This window comes from Chiloscyllium plagiosum, unplaced genomic scaffold (assembly GCF_037043375.1).
Source record: "Chiloscyllium plagiosum isolate Xiang-an unplaced genomic scaffold, Cpla_swu_hap1 HiC_scaffold_33, whole genome shotgun sequence".
Classification (NCBI taxonomy): Eukaryota; Metazoa; Chordata; class Chondrichthyes; order Orectolobiformes; family Hemiscylliidae; genus Chiloscyllium; species Chiloscyllium plagiosum.
Window position 1 is genome coordinate 3,382,829 of NW_028270171.1, and position 19,560 is coordinate 3,402,388.

The window sequence follows — 19,560 nt, forward strand, 5'->3', positions numbered from 1 at the left end:
TGGTATCTAATTCCTGTGGGGCCTGATTGCAACATTTGGCCCTATCCTTCTAAACCCTTCCTATTTTCTTTCTTTTGACTGGTGAATTACTCCCCTTGACATTCCAGGTGCACCACTTAACCGACTGATTAACCATAATCGCCCGGGCAAATCAGAGACCCCTCGGGAGGGGAAACTGTATCCAGAACATCCCGAGCATAGAGCATATAAAATTCACAAAAATAAAGGCTCTCTAATACGCTCTCAACAGTATAATAAAAAACTATTTCTAAATAATAAAAAACAACGTATTTAAATGGAGATTTTCCCCCTTGTTCCCAGGGGGTGTCAAAATTTAAATCTTTCCTCTCATCTTAAACCTATTTTCTAGTTTCAGACTGTTTTTTTTCTGCCCCCACCCAGGTAAAAGACCATGGCTATTTACCATATCCATGCCTGTCATGATTTTATAAGGTCAGCCCTCAGCCTTTGCTCCAGGGAAAATGGCCCCAGCCTATCCCTATAGCTCAAACCCTCCACTTCTGGCAACATCCTTCCTGAAGTAGTTTGTAGTTCTGTAGGCACATGGAGAACTGGGCAAAAGTGAGGACTGCAGATGCTGGAAATCAGTCTGGATTAGGGTGGTGCTGGAAAAGCACAGCAGGTCAGGCAGCATCCAAGGAGCAGGAAAATGGTGTTTGGGGCAAAAACCCTTCATCAGGAATTTTCAAAAAAATACAGCAATGTGCAACACTGTATTTTAACAAGCAGCACGATAACAAAGCCAAAGGAAGCAGGGGATTCCAGCTGAAGGGCTTTTACCAAAAACACCAATTTTCCTGCTCCTCCATGTTGCCTGATCTGTTCTTTTGTGGCACCACTCTGATCTAGACATGGAGAACTGACACAACCTGAAGGTGTCAGTCTTTCCCTTTGTTCTTACTGTGGGGCATTGTGCTATGTTCATCATTAAAATAATTCTGCTTCATTGAGGTTGATCCATTTGCCACTTGAGGTGCAGTTTTGTTTAGTTATTTCAATGAACTTCTAATGTGTCCACTGATCTATCAGAAAAGTATTTAGACAGTAGGATTTTCCATACCCCTGAAAGGCTCTTTTGGCACATTTCTGATGAAGGTCCTCTGTCTAAAACATTGATTCTCCTGTTGCTCAGATGCTGCCTTATCTGCTGTGCTTTTCTAGCTCCACACTTTTGACTCTTGTGGCACAGGCATCTCTATTCCTAGAGGCCCGCATTGGAGTCTCAGCGGCACTAAAGTTATGTTAACATCCCTGAACAGGTTGATTTTGTTAATAAAAAAAGTGTCTACTTCCTTGGAAGGGCTGTTGTGCAGTGGTAGTATCCCTACCTCTGCGCCAGGAGGCCTATTATGAGAAAATACCTATTTGAATGTTATGATATCTCTGACCCAATGGTAGCCTGTTGTATTGACTAAACAGCTTTGAATATTTGGGGGTCACAGTCAGTACTAGCTGCAGAATGTGTGGAAATTTGTTTATGGTGATGCTATGTTTTTAATCAGTGGCTGCATGGGGAAATATTGCACATGAGCAGTGTGTGTGAATATTTGGTGGTTTCTACTGAAACTGCAAGTGTAGCTGGTATCAGTAACTCAAGTTGGACAGCATTGTGCATAAATGGATTTGTGGCAGTTGTGCAGGAAGAAATGAATTGTGGGCCTTCTGCAGTCTACCCTCCCAGAGCCATTGCCTGACTTCAGAGCAACACAAGTTAAAGCTATCTCCCTTGTGTTCAATGATAGATGTTGACTCTCTTCAAAGAAAGTCTTGGTTTAAAATTCTCATCTTCTCTAGCACCAGAACACACTCTTTTCACTTCCTTTTTTTCTGTTCTCTCATGCATTCCCAAATAAAATTGGTCCAAGCTTGTAAGCTGTACCTTCAATTGCCTAGGCCCCAAGTTCTGGAATTTCTTCTACAATCACTTCGTTTTAAAACGGTTACTCATTACCACCTTGCTTTTTCATCCATGTGTAATCATTCCTTAAAAGTTGGCAGAATGAGGGTATGGTTAATAAAGCCTAAGATGCTTATGAATAGGGACACACAGTAGAATAGCATATACAATAGAATCCTTAGAGTGTAGACACCATTTGGCCCATTGAGTCCACACTGACCCTCCAAACAGCATCCCATCTAGCCCTAGCCTCCCACCCTATCCCTGCATTTCTTATAGCTAATCCACCCAGCCTGCTTAATTGCTGGACACTATGGGCAATTGAGTATAGCAAATCCATCTAACTGCACAGCTCTGACCTGTGGGAGGAAACCCACATAGCAACAGGGGGAGAATGCAGACTCAAGGCAGACAGACAGTCACCCGAGGATGGAATAGTCTCTGGCGCTGTAAGGCATCAGTGCTAGCTACTGTGCACAAGGACATCAATGTTGAGCTTAAAAAATTGGTTGGGCCTCAAGTGGGAGTACTGCATCTACTCCAGGCATGTCACTTTTCACTAAGATGTACAACTACTGGGGGGAAAAAAACAGGGCTAGTACAAATTATAGGCTGTTTTAATAAGATTTAAAAATAAACAAACTAATATCATAACTGTAAAGAATGGGAATATCATTTAGGTGATATTGCACGGATCTCTCAGGTGTCTAGTGATGCTGCTAGGTAAACTGATCTGCCACAAAAACACTGTACAGTACCACTATTGACTTTTTTTTAAATGAACACACCCCACTAATAAAGCAGTCACAGGTGCATCCTGCATTAAAACACCACCGAAATTCTGCCAAAACTGGTTTTAAGTTAAAAGAAGCATTGATATAGGACAGGTTCACAATTTTATTTTCGCAGGTACAGTTAATCTGGCCAAAGTGGTTTAATACTTTCTTTAAAAAACAACTGGATATCTACAGTAAAAGATGAGGACTGTAGCAATGATTCTGGTGCCCAAGAGAAATATGGCACTGTGTAGAGCAGGAGACAGTGGGATTTAAAATCAAATTCTGAATTACTGCTTAAAGCTATTGCTCCACAACCCACATGCAGTTCTCTCAACTTGTATGGGGTCTGGTTGCGATCTGACACTGGTTAACTACTGTTGCAGGACAACAGGGCAGCAGATAAGGATTAATGAATATTAACAGTGCAGCAAAGGGAAGGGTAACATTCCATTTTCATAATTACTGAATTATTTCATAACAGACAATTCCCCAACATATTATAGTAACAGTCTATCCCTCAACCATAGTTCAAACCAACAGCAACTGGGCACCAAATAACACTTGCTACAGTCCAGAAATATCAGAGCCAATGCATCAACAATACTAGAAACATTAACTACACTGTACAGCAACACTAGCAGTGAGTATAAACAATCCTTCCAAAATACTCATGGCATCATCTAAGAAAACAATAATGGGGTTCAGGAATAAACCAGTTCTTAAATAATTCCACATGCATAGTTTGTATACGGACACAAAGTCCAATTATGTTAGAATACACTATGACTGCACCAAGTAAAAATGAGTGTTGATTCTTGTACTCCAGGTTACAATACGGTAAAATATATTTATACATAAATACTCATGAATAATAAATTAATGCATATGATACACTACAAAATAAATTCTTTGGATGTCTAAATTTTACCAATGTCTAAATTGAAGGGACCTGTTCATCTCCAAGCGATTGCAATTCGCACCTCTGACCCTGTGGAAGACTTTGCCCTGCGTGAACTCAAGAAAGCAAATGATACGTGTGGGAAGGAGACAGCCATTGAACAGATATCGAGAGTTGAAGAGTCTTGACACTGGCTGATGGCAACATGGAAAGCCAGGATGAGATGTGCCCATCTGGGCTGCTATTCCATCCCTACCTGCTGCCCACAGTTGACGGATGAGCTAAACCAGCACAGTCTGGGAAGCTAAGGGTCCTACTGGTCTGAACAGTTTAGGCCTTTCCCTCACTTGGCCAAAGGAGTTTAGACCAGTGGCTGCTTTCAACACAGGGGCAGGAAATTAAATTGATGGCTCTTAGTAACCTCCATTTCTGCACAATACCGCAGCACAGACACAAGTGTGTACATGGCAGATGATGTCCAGGTCCCTTCAAATGTTGTAAAGTTTTACAAAAATAAAACACAGAACATATCTTCTGAACCACTGCAGTGCAGTGCATGAAGTAAAAGGAGGTACAGAGCAGATTTTCCAAGAGAATCTGAATGCCTCTCTATTGCTGTAGAGGCATTCATGAATCAGAAACCTACACATGAGGAGAAAGATCATCAAACAGGATAGATCGAGAGGGGTGCTTTGCAGGTAAGGTGATCAGGACGGAATGGGAATAATTCATTTTCATAGAAACCAGCATATAGGTCTGTTTACAAAGTCCGTTACACCACAGGGCATATGAGGAGTCACCACTCAAAATTGGCCAAGTTGCCCTTTAGCAGATTCGATTTGACAGCCTGGTTCAAAGATCAGTTAATGTTACCTTCACTACTCAAAAAAAAATCATGACTTTGCTTTGACACCAATTTGAGCTGCAAGATACACAATGCAGCAACTGTTTCAGGCCCCATTTCCTGCAACATTCAGCTCTCCAAAACATATAACTCTTTAAAATTGGCTGTTATGACAGGTCTCTCAGCTGCTGACTGTTACATTTCCCACAGGCTCTGATTTTACCTGCTCTAGGTTTTAAACTCTTCCCTGTCAACTGCATTGGAGACCACACTGGACTGTTTCCAGATTCCAGTCACACTTTTATATTCAAGTATTGCAACACTGGAGCAACAGCTGCCAGTGGGCCAGACTCCATGTCAGACATGTTCAGAGAGAAAACCACAGAACCCATCCTTATCTCTACATGTGCACACATACATTTAATCCCAAATATGGATATGCTTTTAGTCCCCTTCATTAGAACTACCAACTACCCTAAAGATTGGGGTCAATACAACATCACATCTGCCAACACTTGCAGCAACTTCTGCACAATCATGTCCTCCTCTTTCATTATCACAGAATGTACTTCAAACTTCAATGTTACATTTAAACCAGAAGTTTGTATTTGTTAATTTGAGAGACATTATGCTTCAATGAATTCTGATCATAACCACCTAATAATAGCATTTCCCAGTTCTCCTTGGGCAAGATACAGAACAGGATTAGATCCAGAGTAATGCTCCCTCTACAATAACCCCATAAAACACTCCTGAGACAGGGACAGCGCTGGGTTAGATACAGAGTAAAGCCCTCTCTACACTGTCTTCAAACACTGTCAGGATAAGTACAGCCCAGGCTCGGCACAATAAAAACACTGAGGCTTCTGCCTCATGTCTCTGCCCAAAGCTCCAGTGAAACATTTCCCACAGTAGATACCTGTGAATGAATTAGCACCAATTCAAAAAGGTGGAAGGTCAGGGTGAGTGAACTATCCAGTAGCCCCAGACAACACACTTAAGGAGTTAAGGGCTACACCTCCTTTCACAGTTATTATCCAAGGTATCTAAAATGATTCAGAAAATAAAGATCAAGCGTTGGACATGGAACTGCTTTTAGAAAGTCCGAGGCTCAATTTACCTCAGAAACTAAGCACTGGAGGGTAGACAGTTTTTAAATTCAAATTTGACAAAGAGGTCCAAAGTCCTCCTGTGAGCTTGAGAGGACATCATTCAGAGGCTATAGCTTATGACAGAGATCAGTGGACAGGGCAAGACCAGGAAGGATTCTGTGCTTCAGAATAAAGAGGCTTCTAGTAAGGATAGATGTAAAGAAATTGAGTGGTAAACATCTTTATGGAAATTCCTGTAAACAAATATAGTCTTAGTCAGAACATAAATACAACATTGCTTCAATACCAATATTTAAAATTACTGCACCAAGTCATTAGTGTCTTTCAGTTTTGCCCAGGATAGCATGGTTCTCTAGATAGATTGGACACTTGTCCCCAGAGAACTGGTTCCAGTAATAGGAGAGAAAAAAAAAACAAAACATTGACTTTTCCAATGCTGTGCATCACATTCTGTAGTTTGTTGGAAGGTATCAAGAAATATTCTGTACTCAGATCATTAAAAACACAAAAAGGGTTTTTGTACAGGAACAACTAATACTGCAGAGGGTTACTATATACAGAGACCAGTAATACTGCAGAGGACATTTAATTCTGAGGCAGAAATTAACTTTTTCTGGGTTGACAGTTCTATGTATTTGATCTTGACTGGAATTATTAAAGTAATTTTCACTTCATTAGTTTTTTTTGTAAAACTTTAAGCCCAGAATTAAAATATCCTGACTAATTAAAACGTTAGTTAATTTTGCATGAAAGTTTGCTGTAATTTGCCTTTCTTGTAACCGCAGAGAAGCATCACTGAAAACTACAAACTCCCATCTTGACTCCACAAGATTAATTGCAGTGAAGCAATTCAGGGTTTTAAAAGATCCACAAAATTCTTCTCTCAGTCCTTTTCCTACACACAATTAGTGTTTGTAAACTTAAAAAAAGTTCCTGCACAATACTTGACTAGACCTCAGCATGACTGTTCACCTTGTAGTTCCACCACAGGACTTTGGATGGTGTTGGGAGTGGGCACTGGAAGTGTGGTACTGAACGGCTGCGTGGAGAATCAGGGGTTTGGAGGAAATCTCCAAGGAGAGGCTCCACAAATGGTCAAATTCCAAACAAACTTCAAAAGAATACATTTGGCCCAAACACATTAGTAGGAGAACGTGACATTAATAAAAACATCTCAGCAGGAAGTCACTGTCTGAAGGGAGCTCTGGGTGTGTTCAGTGTTGAACAGCTGTCAGTCACTCACTCTTGGAAGACTGGTTACTGTGCGCACACAAAGAACTATAAATCCTGACCAAAGGGTTAATGCTAAGGGTGCATTTCCCTGCTCAGTGATGACAGTGAGATGGTCTTCAGAAGAACAGGTGTATTTTATACCTCATACTGCTCCCAGAAATGCAAAAACTAATGTCGCTCCCCCAACCCCCAATCTAATGCTGAAATAAAACTAGTACAGAGGCTCTCAATCGTCTCTCACACGTGCTCTTGTACGAATCTGGAAATCAAGGGCTTATGAAAAGCACTAAATTCAGACAGCTATCTGAAAATTTAAGAAGGTGAAATTTCTTATTGATTAACATCTGACGTGGCAGTGACATAATATGGGAGGAGAGGTAAACTTGAGGCAGTACCACGGAGGCCTCTTGGCAGGTTAGGAGAGACACTGCCGTCAGCAAGCCAGTGGATTAGTAACTCTGGAACAGATTCAGTACAAATTCAGTACCTTTCCAAAATGTGATTCAATGTAAAGCCTGTGTTACTATAGCTGAAAGTCTGTCAGCACCAGTGGTACCAGGATTGGCCACTTCCAATAAGCTGACAGGCACAAACGACAGGCAGATGAGAATTGGAGCATTTTTGCATTGCCCCACTGAACCACTCAAAATAAAAAATTAAGGTTCTTCATTTAGTGTTACTGAAAATCAAGCTAGTGTTCTGAGAGCTGCATTCTGCAACTCCCTTCAATTTGTCAAAGCCCCCTGCCCCAATTAGCAGCCTTGACACAATGACTCCCCCTTTGCAAACAGTGAAACAGATCCTTCCAGAGTAATGAGTAGCATTTGGGTTGGGGAGGAGGGGGTTGGTTGTGGGAGCACAACTCTGCAGATGTTGTTCATCCCAACAGTATCACCAATGCCTGGGCCCTCCTCACTGGAACTGATGGAACAGGGCAGTTAGTAACCACACTGCAGCAAAAAAAGACAAAAAAAAAACACATTTTAAATCAAAAAGAAAATTACGAGAAACTTCACGCTGGACATTCTCCAGCATCGAGCTGTAAAATCTCAGGTCCCAACTGCTGGGGCCTCACAGCCTGTAAACATTCCACAGTTTGCAAGAGGAGCCTGATGGAGGGAGTTAATGGAGGGACACACCCCTGTAGTCAGGTTCCCCCAGAAGTGGAGAGTGACAAAAAAAAAAAACCCCAAACTGACAGTCTGAAAGCACTGCCGGCAACTCAGCTGGAAAACAATGCAGCTACTCAACTACAACAGCATCATTAACTGGCGAGGCCAGAGCTCTTTGGAACAGTGCGACTGGTATGGAGTAGTGTGTGCAAAACCAAGGTTCACAAAGTATGGAAATACTGCAGGTTCACTGTGCTGTAGAATGAGTGGCAGAGACGACAGTCAGTCCCCAGTAAAACCCAAGAGGAGGGGCACAGAGATAGCAGTATCCAAATACAGTGGCTGCATTTAGTGAATGCAATGAGGAGCAGTCTGCTGAGAAAGTGCCCAAACCTGGACAGGACTTCAAAGGCTCTGGAAGGAACTGATATGCAGTCTTGTACCTTGGCCTCCCTACAAAACAACCACATTCCCCACCTCGATTCACAGGAATGGAGCAGCTGAGTGCATGGTGATCAGACAGGCAGCCCTGAGAAATGGGCACCTTGACACGGGTTGCCATTTTTATTTCCTGCTCACCCACTGTTTGTTGAAATCACAGAACAAGAAGGGGATTGTGCTGAAGCCTCCGGCCCAGCAACCACCATCATGACAACGTAGCTTCACTAAAAAAAATCAACCAACTGCCAGCATTATGACCCCCACGACTGTGGGGAGGGAGAATTTGGCTCAACTGTAACTGGATTTGGTCAGTCTGATGAAGCAAAGGTGGAAATGCAAGCAGCTTTCCAACCAACACCAGAGAGCCTCTCACAACTCAGTGAACTGCTCACTCAGATACAGATCAGTCCACAGTGGCTGCAAGTTATTTAGTACAAACAGACGCCTGGAATATCTGCAGCATTAATGACATTCTCTCAATTGTCCAAAACAAAGGAAAATGGCAGGATACTTTCACACTGGAATTGTGCAGAGGAAGAGAGAGGAATCAAATACAAAACAGATTAGTTAAACACAAAGCTGAGACAAGGATCATAATAAAAATGGATTGGTGGAGCTTGCAGATTGACCAGTGGGTGGAGGGGCTGCCATTGCAACGTAGTTTGACCCCATCATTCCTTGCATGCCTGTGCTCGGTGGCATCCGCATCGCAGGCATGGTTACCATGGGAGCAGCCCCGACCCTGGGCATTGCGGAAAAGGAGGTGGCTGTCACGTCGACAGGTCCAAACGGAGTCTGGGTCACGGCTATCACGGAGCTGGACATTTGTGTGGGAGTGCTGTGGAAGGGGTTGGCAGAGGCAACAGGCACAGCTGTGGAAAGGGAGGTGAGGAAGGAGAGAGAAGCAAGGTCACAACTCAGCACGAATAACGACAATTCGTTTAAACCCCACCACAGCCAAAACCCCGTTTGCTCCAATGTCCTTTTGAAAGCACTGACGTCAGTTTGAACTGAATTTACACGGGTAATCATACCAATCAGGAACCCCATCTGATGGATGGTCGGTGCCCATAGCAGAACGTGGTACTCACCCTGTGCCAGGAAGGGGTTGGTGCTCACATTTGGGTGCGTTGTGCGGGTGATGAGGGTATCCAGATTTACAAGTGAAGCATTGGGGCCCAGAAAGGATTCAGGGTTCTTTTGTGTGGTTGGCTGGTGCTTCGGGGTGGGCAGCTTGGATGGAACAGTGCTCGACATGGAGGGCATGTCAAAGACGTCGGAGCAGCCTGTGACAACAGACGTGGCTGGAGTGGTCAGACCATCACCCAGAACCTCGAACCGGCCACCTGAGGAGTAGGACAGAACAGCCAACAAGTAGATTAATTTTTAAGAATGAGACTTGCATGATAACAAACAGTAAACATCACAAACCAAATCTCAAAATCAGATGCGGAAGGGAAAGCAGGCACAGAGGTTCGCTGTATTATTGACAAATTCCCCCGCAGTATTGGTGGGAAAGTGTCACGATTTCAGCTCCCAACGGTTTGCTGCATTCTCACCTCCAGGGGCCGACATGTTTTCCAACTCCATGCCAGCCCTGAAATAGATAGATTCAAGCAGCCCTGGTTACATGGCAGAATATACCACCTATGTGTCTGGGAGGTACAGGACCTCGAGCTGACAGTGATGTCACAATGTCAAAGACAAAATGTTGATCACTAACATTTGAGTGAAATAATGTTGACTCGGTCAATCACTACCTTGGGAATAGGTCAAACCGAGGCATCAGCACGATCTGAAGATGCTGTACTTGGAATGGGATCATAATGTGGAGGTGCCCATGTTGGACTGGGGTCAACAAAGTCATAAGTCTCACGCCACCAGGTCTAGTCCAACAGGTTTATTTGAAATCAGGAGGTTTTGGAGCACTGTTCCTTCATCAGGTGGGAACACGGCAGCCTGGTGTGGAGCAGGCTCAGGGTTGACTGAGTTGAAGGGGCTGCTCCATCCTGGACTGGTTTGTTATCTCTCTCAGAAGTGAAAGATTTTCTGCAACTCAAATCCATCTAATGCAGCACACGTCAAATAAATAAACCACTGGATCAGCCTCTCTGTCCCCTTTACACACGTTTCTAAAATGCTAAAAATCAAAGCAGTAATTCCTCACATCATCATCAATGGGCTCCTGAAAAGTGTGACTTCAAGGTGTTCATGGATGTTATTATGTAATTCTGGAGCAGGTGAAACTTGAACATAGGCATCCTTGGCTCAGAGGTACGGAGACTACCACTGTGCTACAAAAAGCCTAAAAGAGTGACTTTAAATGAAACAATCTGAAGTGAAATCATACTTTTCCCAGCACAACCAACATAAAAGCTGTAGTTAAGTTCCCTTTAGATATTGCTCATTAGAGGAAAAGTACAAGCAGGAATACCAGTCTTCTGTCTGACAGGGTTGGGTTTACACTGTGGTTAATGGTTTGAAAAAACAAGTTGAAATGCTGTATCTTCCTAAATTCTTACATTGGTAAGAGAAATATACATTTATATGTTACTTTAAAAGTTAAGAAAGATTTACAGTTGTACACAAGATGACCCTCAATAACTGTTTGGTGGTGGAACAACAGTGCACCATCCAAGGTCAGAATCTGGTGCTGGAGAAGCTGAAGAATTTCCTGGCATTGGGGCACCAACCCCACAACCCACAGGAGGAAGAAAATTCCATGCACATTTGGGATCTGCCAAGGAACAGACACTCTTGGGGTCAAAGTTACAGAACAAAATTGCAACATCAATTACTATATTGCCCTGTTTTAAACAACATTTTTGCAAAACAAAATCAGGATTTATTGTACTGTCAACAAGGGGCAGTTTGAGAAGTTTTTCCCCTTGCTCTGCTGTAGGAGGAGGAGGAGGAGGAGGAGGAGGAGGAGGAGGAGGAGGAGGAGGAGGAGGAGGAGGAGGAGGAGGAGGAGGAGGAGTGTTTTCCTGGGATACAGCTTCATCGTTCACCTCAACGTGTTCCTCTTTGGCAGTTCAATGTTCGCGGAAATGTGGGAAGAGACAGAGGGAAGTGCATGTCAGCACAGTCCTGAACCAGTTTTCACCCAATATTCACACGCAAACTCCTTCTAGCAGCTTTCACAGCCAAGCACAGAGGAACCTTGATTATCCAAACAAGATGGGCGGACGCTATTTCGTTCGGATAATTGATTATTTGGTTAAATCGATTCAATTTTTCTCCCCTGGGACTCAGTTTTCTGAAGCTTCCTTTTTCCTCGCTCCCTCTCTCTGTCTCAGGGTTTGTTTCTGAGCAGACTCTCTTGTGTGTAAGGGACCTGCAGCATTGCTGAAGCCTCTCCGCTACCGCCACAGTAATACAAAACAAACCTACATTCCCCGACATGAGTCTAGTCAGAAAAACACAGCCTGGCGGAAGAAAGCTTACCCGTGCCCTGGCCTTCCACTTTTCTGGGTGACCCCCTGAGATGGCTGAACACAGAGAACTCATCGGTCACAGCTGCATCAGCCGCACTGAAAGAGTGGAAGGGGGGAGCCACTGTTGGAGGGGGGGGAAGAGACAGAGACAATTAATGATTGACACATCACCATGAGACAGCAACAAAAAAAAAAGTCAAAAAATACAAAATACTATGGATGCTGAAAGAACAACAAAACTCAGCAGGTCTGGCAGCATCTTTGGACAGAGAAACTGTTAAATGTTGAGCCCAACAACTGTCCTTCAGGAGGTTCCTATTCAGAGGACCAGCTCAGATGAAACGGACTTGAAATGCTGACTCGGTTTCTCTCTCTCCAGAGTTCTGGTAATTTTTCCAGTGTTGTGTTTTCACTGACTCTCATTTTGTAGCACAGGCAGGTGGTGGTGACAGCCTGCAGAACCATACCCACATATTCAGTGTAGTACCATAAAACTATAAAGCTGTGGTTGTAGATTCCAAATCTCCATTCAAAGAACAACATTATCAAACCAAAGTGGGGTTTTCATTAGTTCTTTATTTTAAAATTAAAAGTGATCAGATGAAGGATCCTTCTCACTAATGTCCTCTACATGTCTTGGTCACATCTTACCTGGGGGAGAAGTAGGTGCCCAGGGATCTCTGTCAGGTGCTGCTGCAGCTGAACCCCAGGGATCTGTGCTTCTTGACTGCTGCTCTCCTGACAAACGACGGCCAGAGGATCCCCATGGATCAGAAGTCGCGGCAGCCAGTCGGGAACCTGCTGGAAGAGGGATGAGCTCTTCATTGTACTGGCCCCGAAAACAAAAAAAAAGGCTCAATTCAAGCAACAACCATCAAGGACCACTGTTAGGACATTGTTGGGGCAAGTTACATCAGAATGGAAGATGATTGTGCAGAGCCATGAAGACACAGAGTAAATGATCAGTGAGACATTTTCAGTCATTAACCAGGCACCTGCTGTCACTGTAAATAAACCAGAGTGAAACAGACAAATTCTGCATGTACCATGGGTCCCAGAGATGATCAAAAACATCAATATACCCCCTCAAGGTCTCCCGTCTCAAACCTGCATGCAATTCACATACAGCAAGAGACTGCAAGGCAGAAATCAGTTTGCCCATCACTTCTACAAACAAAAAAATGATTCAGTCAGCTCATTTTTCCTTTGTATTGACTGTTTGATAAGGACACTGGGAGAATTTGAACTGTAAAAATACTGCCACTGGGTCTTAAAACATGCACCTTCACCATCACAACAGGCAGATTGCTACAAGCAATAAGGCACCACTCCCTCAGTATAGCAACTGGTGTCAAACAGGGGACATGGGCTGACAGTACAGCTCAGCATAGAGGGAATACTGCATTGCTGAGTGAGCCTTTAGAGTCCTATCAGCCTACTGTAGAGATTAGAGTAGATTAAAGGATTCCACAATACAATCCATAATACAGGGCTTAGTTTCAGTAAGATGTATTCATTAAACTCTTTGGATTCTAAAACAGCAGAATTTGGGAGTACACACACACACACACACACACAAAGGCTTTTACAGCTTGTAAATAACGAGATGCATATTCAGTCAGTCTATCGTCGAAAGACTGACAGTGCTCCTGATACAATCTGGAGTGTCACGGGAATCCAGAGGGATCATGCTATTGGTGTTTGTTTACCAGCAGTTTGCCGCATGGCCAAGACTCTCAGCTCTCAAGTACCCGAGTAGGTGGTGACTGGTTTCAGCAAAGTGTTAAAACTTTAATCTGCTTCATCTAGTTCAGCAGGACATTTCCTCTGATTCAAAGCAATGGCTGTTCAGCAAGCATCATTCCCCAAGCTGCACTGATCTTAACTGCAGCATTTAAACACAGTCAAGACAAACAGTGTCAAAATATGTCAAGTCACTTGAAGACAGTCTTCTGTACACCACTACCAGAGCCTCCAATCCACAAATGAAGTTATTAAGCAGTTAGGAGTAGAACATCTGAGAGTCTAAAGTTTCAGATAGACAGGCTAACGAGTAAGGACACTGAATATCAATGTTGCCATTTCTGAAGTGTTCTAAAATTAAGTTGAACCTAATTACCTGTTATTTTGAAAACATTGTCATGCCATATTACATTCCCAGTCTCTCTCCGATGCCTTGCCTGAAGTCCCCCAATTCACATTCTAGTAAGGATAGGTAGTTAACAGTGCCAAATACAACCAAACTGAAGCTGGGCTGATTCTCTCCTCACACAGCTAAGTGCCACTCAAACCTACTGTAACATTCTCTTAGCTGGCCCTTCACCTGAGATCAGTTGGCTCAGCATCAAATGCTTATGAAGGGTCATGAGTTATTTCAATTCCTAACTAAGCCATCAAGGTTGTCCAGTTATTGGTTAGTTGGTAATGTGGTACAGCTATCAACACACAAAAGCAAATAGGCGACAGCCAAAACACCCTGAGAATCTTACCCATCTGCTTCCAGGGGTCATTGGACACTGGCCGGGACACAGCTGCCCATGGGTCAGGCTTGGTAGTGGATGTTGATGGCAGTGGTGCTCCCCAGGGATCAGATTTCTGGGTCAGGGGAGATGGTGTGGAGTCTGTCAGGTCCAGTAAAGCAGTCTGTTAAAAGAAAACACCATAACATTTCAATGGAAACTATAAATGCAGGTCATTACCACGGTGATGATGTTCACCAAGTTATCTGGGTGATACTTAAATGTTTTGTAGGTTTTTCCCTGCCTCTCCTCACGATCATATCTCTGTAGCCACACAGAAGTCTAACAGAAACCAGTGATGGTGCACTAACATCTTCTAGTTGGTGATGTTTGCCTTGGGCCCAATAAGGATCTAAGACTCATTTCAGAACTTCCTGATACACCCCCCTGTGACAGTCAGGGGCAGTGCTGAGGGAGGACACCTGGCAGTGTGGAGCTGTTTACTTATTCTGGACGTGTTAATAATCTCACAGTATAGTTAAAAGGAAAGGGACTTCTTTTCATATCCATATTAAATGTCAAAACTACATTTAATTGGCCACGTTACCACATCACAGCTTTTGGAAGGACACAAACTAGAATTGCTAGGGCTATCAATCAAAACGTATTTTGATACATGACTAACTGCAGACCATAGCAATGATATTAATCCAATGTGTTCCCAGCCACCTGGACCAGCCATAAGGTAGTGATGGATAGATGGAACTAATTATTAAAGGAATATTCACACCCTAGGGGGACACTGGCCATACCTCGGTTTTGTGGGGAGCCATGCCTGGCATTTGCAGTTTCTGTCGGCTCTCTTCTAACGCCAGCTGTAAACGCAGGTCATCACCACGGCGATGCTGTTCATCCTGCACAATCCAATCCAAATCTAAGAGTTACATTTACCCAACCAAAACTCCAGCATGGTATCACAACATACAGACCACCAGAAAAAGACCCAAGTTTGTTCCCTGGGTGTTTGACCAAGCTGTTTGCCTCAAACTACAAGCTACTACGGGCTAGGGATGGGAAAAGATAAAGAAATTACTCAGGGATCAGACTCTGAATGGATACCCGAATACACTTACTGGAAAATAAGGAAATGCAGAGCATTTGGTCAGTAAAGGGTCAGACTCTACTACCATCATCACTCGGTTAGCCACCAAGGCAGTGAAGGTGAGACCACCACCAGATCAGCCATGATCCTACTGAATGGTGAAGCAGACTTGAAGGGCCAAATGGTCCATGTTTCAATGGCTGATCTTCAGAGAGGGCAATGGCCTAATGGTATTATAAAAAGAACCAGATAATGTTCTGGGGACCCGGGTTTGAATCCCACCACAGCAGATAGTGGAATTTGAATTCAATAACAAAACAAAAGAAAGAAAATCTGGAATTAAAAGTCTAATGATGACCATGAATCCACTGTTGATTGCCAGAAAAACCCATCTGGTTCAATAATGTCCTTTAGGGAAGGAAACTGCAGTCCTTGCCTGGTCTGCCCTACATGTGACTCCAGAACCATAATAATGTGCATGACTCATAACTGCCCTCTGGGCAATTAGGGATGGGCAATAAATGCTACCTAGCCAGGGACACCCTCATCCCATGAATGAATGAATGAATGAAAGAAAAGATGACAAATGGTCAATGTCTGTGTAACAGAACAGTTCAGACCTGCAGCCTGGTACAGTGCTTTAGTCACTTGAGATTATATTTGAAAGCATATTGCAGTCTTTCTAAACCTAAATCATGCCCTTTAATTTGAAGTTACACATGGTCATTTGGGAATACAGATCTTAAGGATAAGATGCAAATACTTCAGGGTGGAAACTGGAGGTAACACAAAAGTGCAAAACAAATTTTGATGTGCCCCAGCCCACACACAGTTTCTGAATTGCACTTTCATGTGACATAAAGGCGAGGTACTGGTTAAATGTATCTTTACAGTGTTAAACAGCAGGTAACCAAGACAAAAAAAAATGCTTCTTTATACAACCTCAGATCAACTGTCTACCACAAAGCTACTGCTACAACTTCTCACGAATTGTGCTCGTGACACCTAGTGGCGACGATTAGTGCAGCCATTGACTAACTGATTCATTCCTGAAGAAGGGCTTATGCCCGAAACGTCGATTCTCTTGTTCCCTGGATGCTGCCTGACCTGCTGCGCTGTTCCAGCAACACATTTTCAGCTCTGATCTCCAGCATCTGCAGACCTCACTTTCTCCTCAACTGATTCAATTCCCGAAGCAAGAAGCAGAAATAAAAAGCCAAACAGCGGCCAAACTCCGTGTGCTAAACCTTAACCAAAATGTTGAGAAAATCTATTTCCACAAAAGTATACCCATCCTCTAAATTTATATGGAAACAATCCATTCATTGTTGTTTTCTAAGTTGGTCGGGAGAAGCAAGAGATAGGGAAAGAGGGGCAGTGAGTTTTCAGTTCTTTGTTGCAACTGATTCATGTAGGACATCTCACTAACTCGCACACAGTTATTTATTATAATAAATTAGTCTGTTGTGGATTATTTGTTTCTGTACAATATTCCATCTGTGTATAAAGAGTTGTTAGGATTTGGAATGCACTGCCTGGGAGAGTGGTGGAGACAAATTCCATGTAAGGTTTCAAAAGAGAGCTGGATATATATTTGAAAGTGATGAATATAGAGTGCTCCAATGATGGGGCTGGAGACTGGGAATAGCTCTTTCAGGAGCTGGTACAGACATAACTGGCCAAATGGCCTTCTCTGGACAATAAAATTCTATGTTTAAATCTGGCCTAGTAAATTTTAGCTAAACAAAAACAAATTGCTGGAGAAACTCAGCAAGTCTGATACGATCTGTGGGAAGAAAGCAGACTCAAAACATTAACTCTGCTTTCTTCTCACAGTTGTCACCAGACCTGCTGAGTTTCTCCAGTAATTTCTGTTTGTTGTTTCAGATCTCCAGTTTTGTTTTATACTGGTAATTTTAACCTGTTTGTTTTTATCTGTTCATCTGTGGAGAGAAATAACGGTAAGGATCCCATGTATTCCTCAATTAAAAGCTTATCACTAGGCAGAGTGGAATACTACACTTGATCATCTCATAGTCTAGAAGAAGTTTGCAGATTTTGTTTCATAAGGAGGTACAACATACAGAAATGCCTGAACAAAAACGAAAGACAGAGGATAAAGCTCAAATTGCAGTAAGAACGTGGTGACACTGAAAAGGTAATATCTTCTCAAAGCCTTCTCCAAATCAACACACAGATGTGTGACTGTTCAATTTAGGTCACGTACATTGTGGCGGCGCGGTTAGTGGGTTTGATATGATGGTGGGGGGGGGGGGGGACAGGAAGAAAGAGGGTTGAATTAAACAGAAAGAGACACCAGTTTCATTTTAATTTAACATTTTGTTTTCAATGGCATCTGTTTCAATTTAACCTGCAAGCAAAATCTGTTATATAGAATAATAATTATCTCATGAAAATTATATCCCACCAAGGTGGGATCCCCGTATGCTGGCAATAAGTATTCAAATCAAAATCATAACCAGAATTTTCATGTGCTCAACAAAAGAAAAAATTGCCTTTTAATAGAAGGATGGGTAAGGAAAGAAGCAGATGCTTTTTAGTTGAGGCCAAGACAAGCTATTGAGCACAGGGAGCTCTGCTCTGCAGTGGACAGGTGAGTATGTTTTGCTAAAGGGGAAAACTCCACTGCCCAACTTCAGCTCTCAATTCGAATCAGTAAAATCAAACACAAAATGAAAAGGTTCATGATATAACTTATCCTTGGTTGAGCAAATATCACAGAATGTCTCATTTTACGTACAGCATAAGCAGACTATGGATCAGAAATGGGAGACTGCCTTTACATCACAGTAACACGAAATGACAGTGGATCACCCATGACATTGCCCATTTGTACAATATATAAGATCTTGGAACACGTTATCATCTGCCTGAGGTACAAATGCATGTAAGAGCACTTCTCTCCTTAAAGGCCATGAAGTACTATACCTAAACTGGAGTGACTGCAAGCTGTGGTTAATGGTTATTTGGTGCAGGAAATCCGCAGATTGAACTATGCCGGTGAGCGTTAGTTACATCTGAGGCATTTAAGAAAAAAAAAACCAGCATTTAAGATCAGTCTGCACCTACAGCAAAGTGCAACGCCTGCATGAGTGACAGATTAATGTACTCTTTAAACTTAAACATTCTGCTCTGCTTTTGCTTTATGTATCAGTACTGAATGGTCCTACCTGTGCACTCAGGGTCAGCACAGTGTTCCTTTGTTGGCTGCCAGCTGTGGTGGCACTTTTGAAGATCTATAAAAGACAAAGAAGAAAACATGAAGAATGTGACAGACAACTTTACAAACCTGCACAAAGTCCTCTATTGGATCATTGCGATCTCAGGGGAGAGCCTATTGCTTAATGTGAGTAACATTACATAGTGGGACATTAAGAATCAGTCTCACAGGAGACAGTATCAAACATAGAGTCATAGAGATGTACAGCACTGAAACGGACCCTTCAGTCCAACCAGTCAATGCCAACCAGATATCCCAACCAAATCTTGTCTCACCTGCCAGCACCATATCCTCCAAACCCTTCCTATTCATATACTCATCCAGATGCGTTTTAAATGTTGCAATTGTACCAGCCTCCACCATCCTCTGGCAGCTCATTCCATACACGTACTACCTCTGCATGAAAATGTTGCTCCTCAAATCCCTTTTATATCTTTCTCCTCTCACCCTAAACCTATGTCCTCGAGTTCTGGACTCCCCCACACCAGGGAAAAGACTTTGCCTATTTACCCTATCCATGTCCCTCATGATTTTGTAAACCTCAAAACGTCACCCCTCAACCTCCGCCGCTCCAGGAAAAACAGCCCCAGCCTGTTCAGTCTCTCCCCATAGCTCAAATCCTCCAACCCTGGCAACATCCTTGTAAATCTTTTCTGAACCCATTCAAGTTTCACAACATCTTTCCGATAGGAAGGGGACCAGAATTGCACGCAATATTCCAACAGTGGCCTCACCAATGTCCTGTACAGCAGCAACATGACCTCCCAACTCCTGTACTCAGTACTCTGGCCAAGGAAAACATACCAAACGCCTTCGTCACTATCCTATCTCCCTGCGACTCCACTTTCAAGGAGCTATGAACTTGCACTCCAAGGTCTCTTTGTTCAGCAACACTCTCTAGGAGCTTACCATTAAGTGTATAAGTCCTGCTAAGATTTGCTTTCCCAAAATGTAGCACCTCGCATTTATCTGAATTAAACAAAT

The 19,560-nt window shown here is 42.9% G+C and overlaps 1 protein-coding gene across 8 annotated transcripts in view; it reads right to left on the bottom strand.

Moving 5' to 3' along the window:
• Positions 1–19,560, bottom strand: part of LOC122547132 (epsin-2-like) — a 40,182-nt gene that overhangs the window by 3,387 nt on the left and 17,235 nt on the right. For 4 of the 8 annotated variants that reach the window (XM_087978207.1, XM_087978206.1, XM_087978208.1 and 1 more), the window contains exons 5-11: positions 18,527–18,592; positions 15,046–15,147; positions 14,264–14,417; positions 12,426–12,575; positions 11,785–11,895; positions 9,429–9,683; positions 2,802–9,209 (exon numbers count right to left, since the gene is read on the bottom strand). In XM_087978207.1, coding sequence (XP_087834333.1) covers positions 8,929–9,209; positions 9,429–9,683; positions 11,785–11,895; positions 12,426–12,575; positions 14,264–14,417; positions 15,046–15,147; positions 18,527–18,592 — 1,119 coding nt within the window. In that variant the 3' untranslated portion in view covers positions 2,802–8,928. Of the gene's footprint in view, positions 1–2,801; positions 9,210–9,428; positions 9,684–11,784; positions 11,896–12,425; positions 12,576–14,263; positions 14,418–15,045; positions 15,148–18,526; positions 18,593–19,560 lie in introns of those variants that run through there. The other 4 variants (XM_087978213.1, XM_087978212.1, XM_087978210.1 and 1 more) reach the window with 3 other exon arrangements.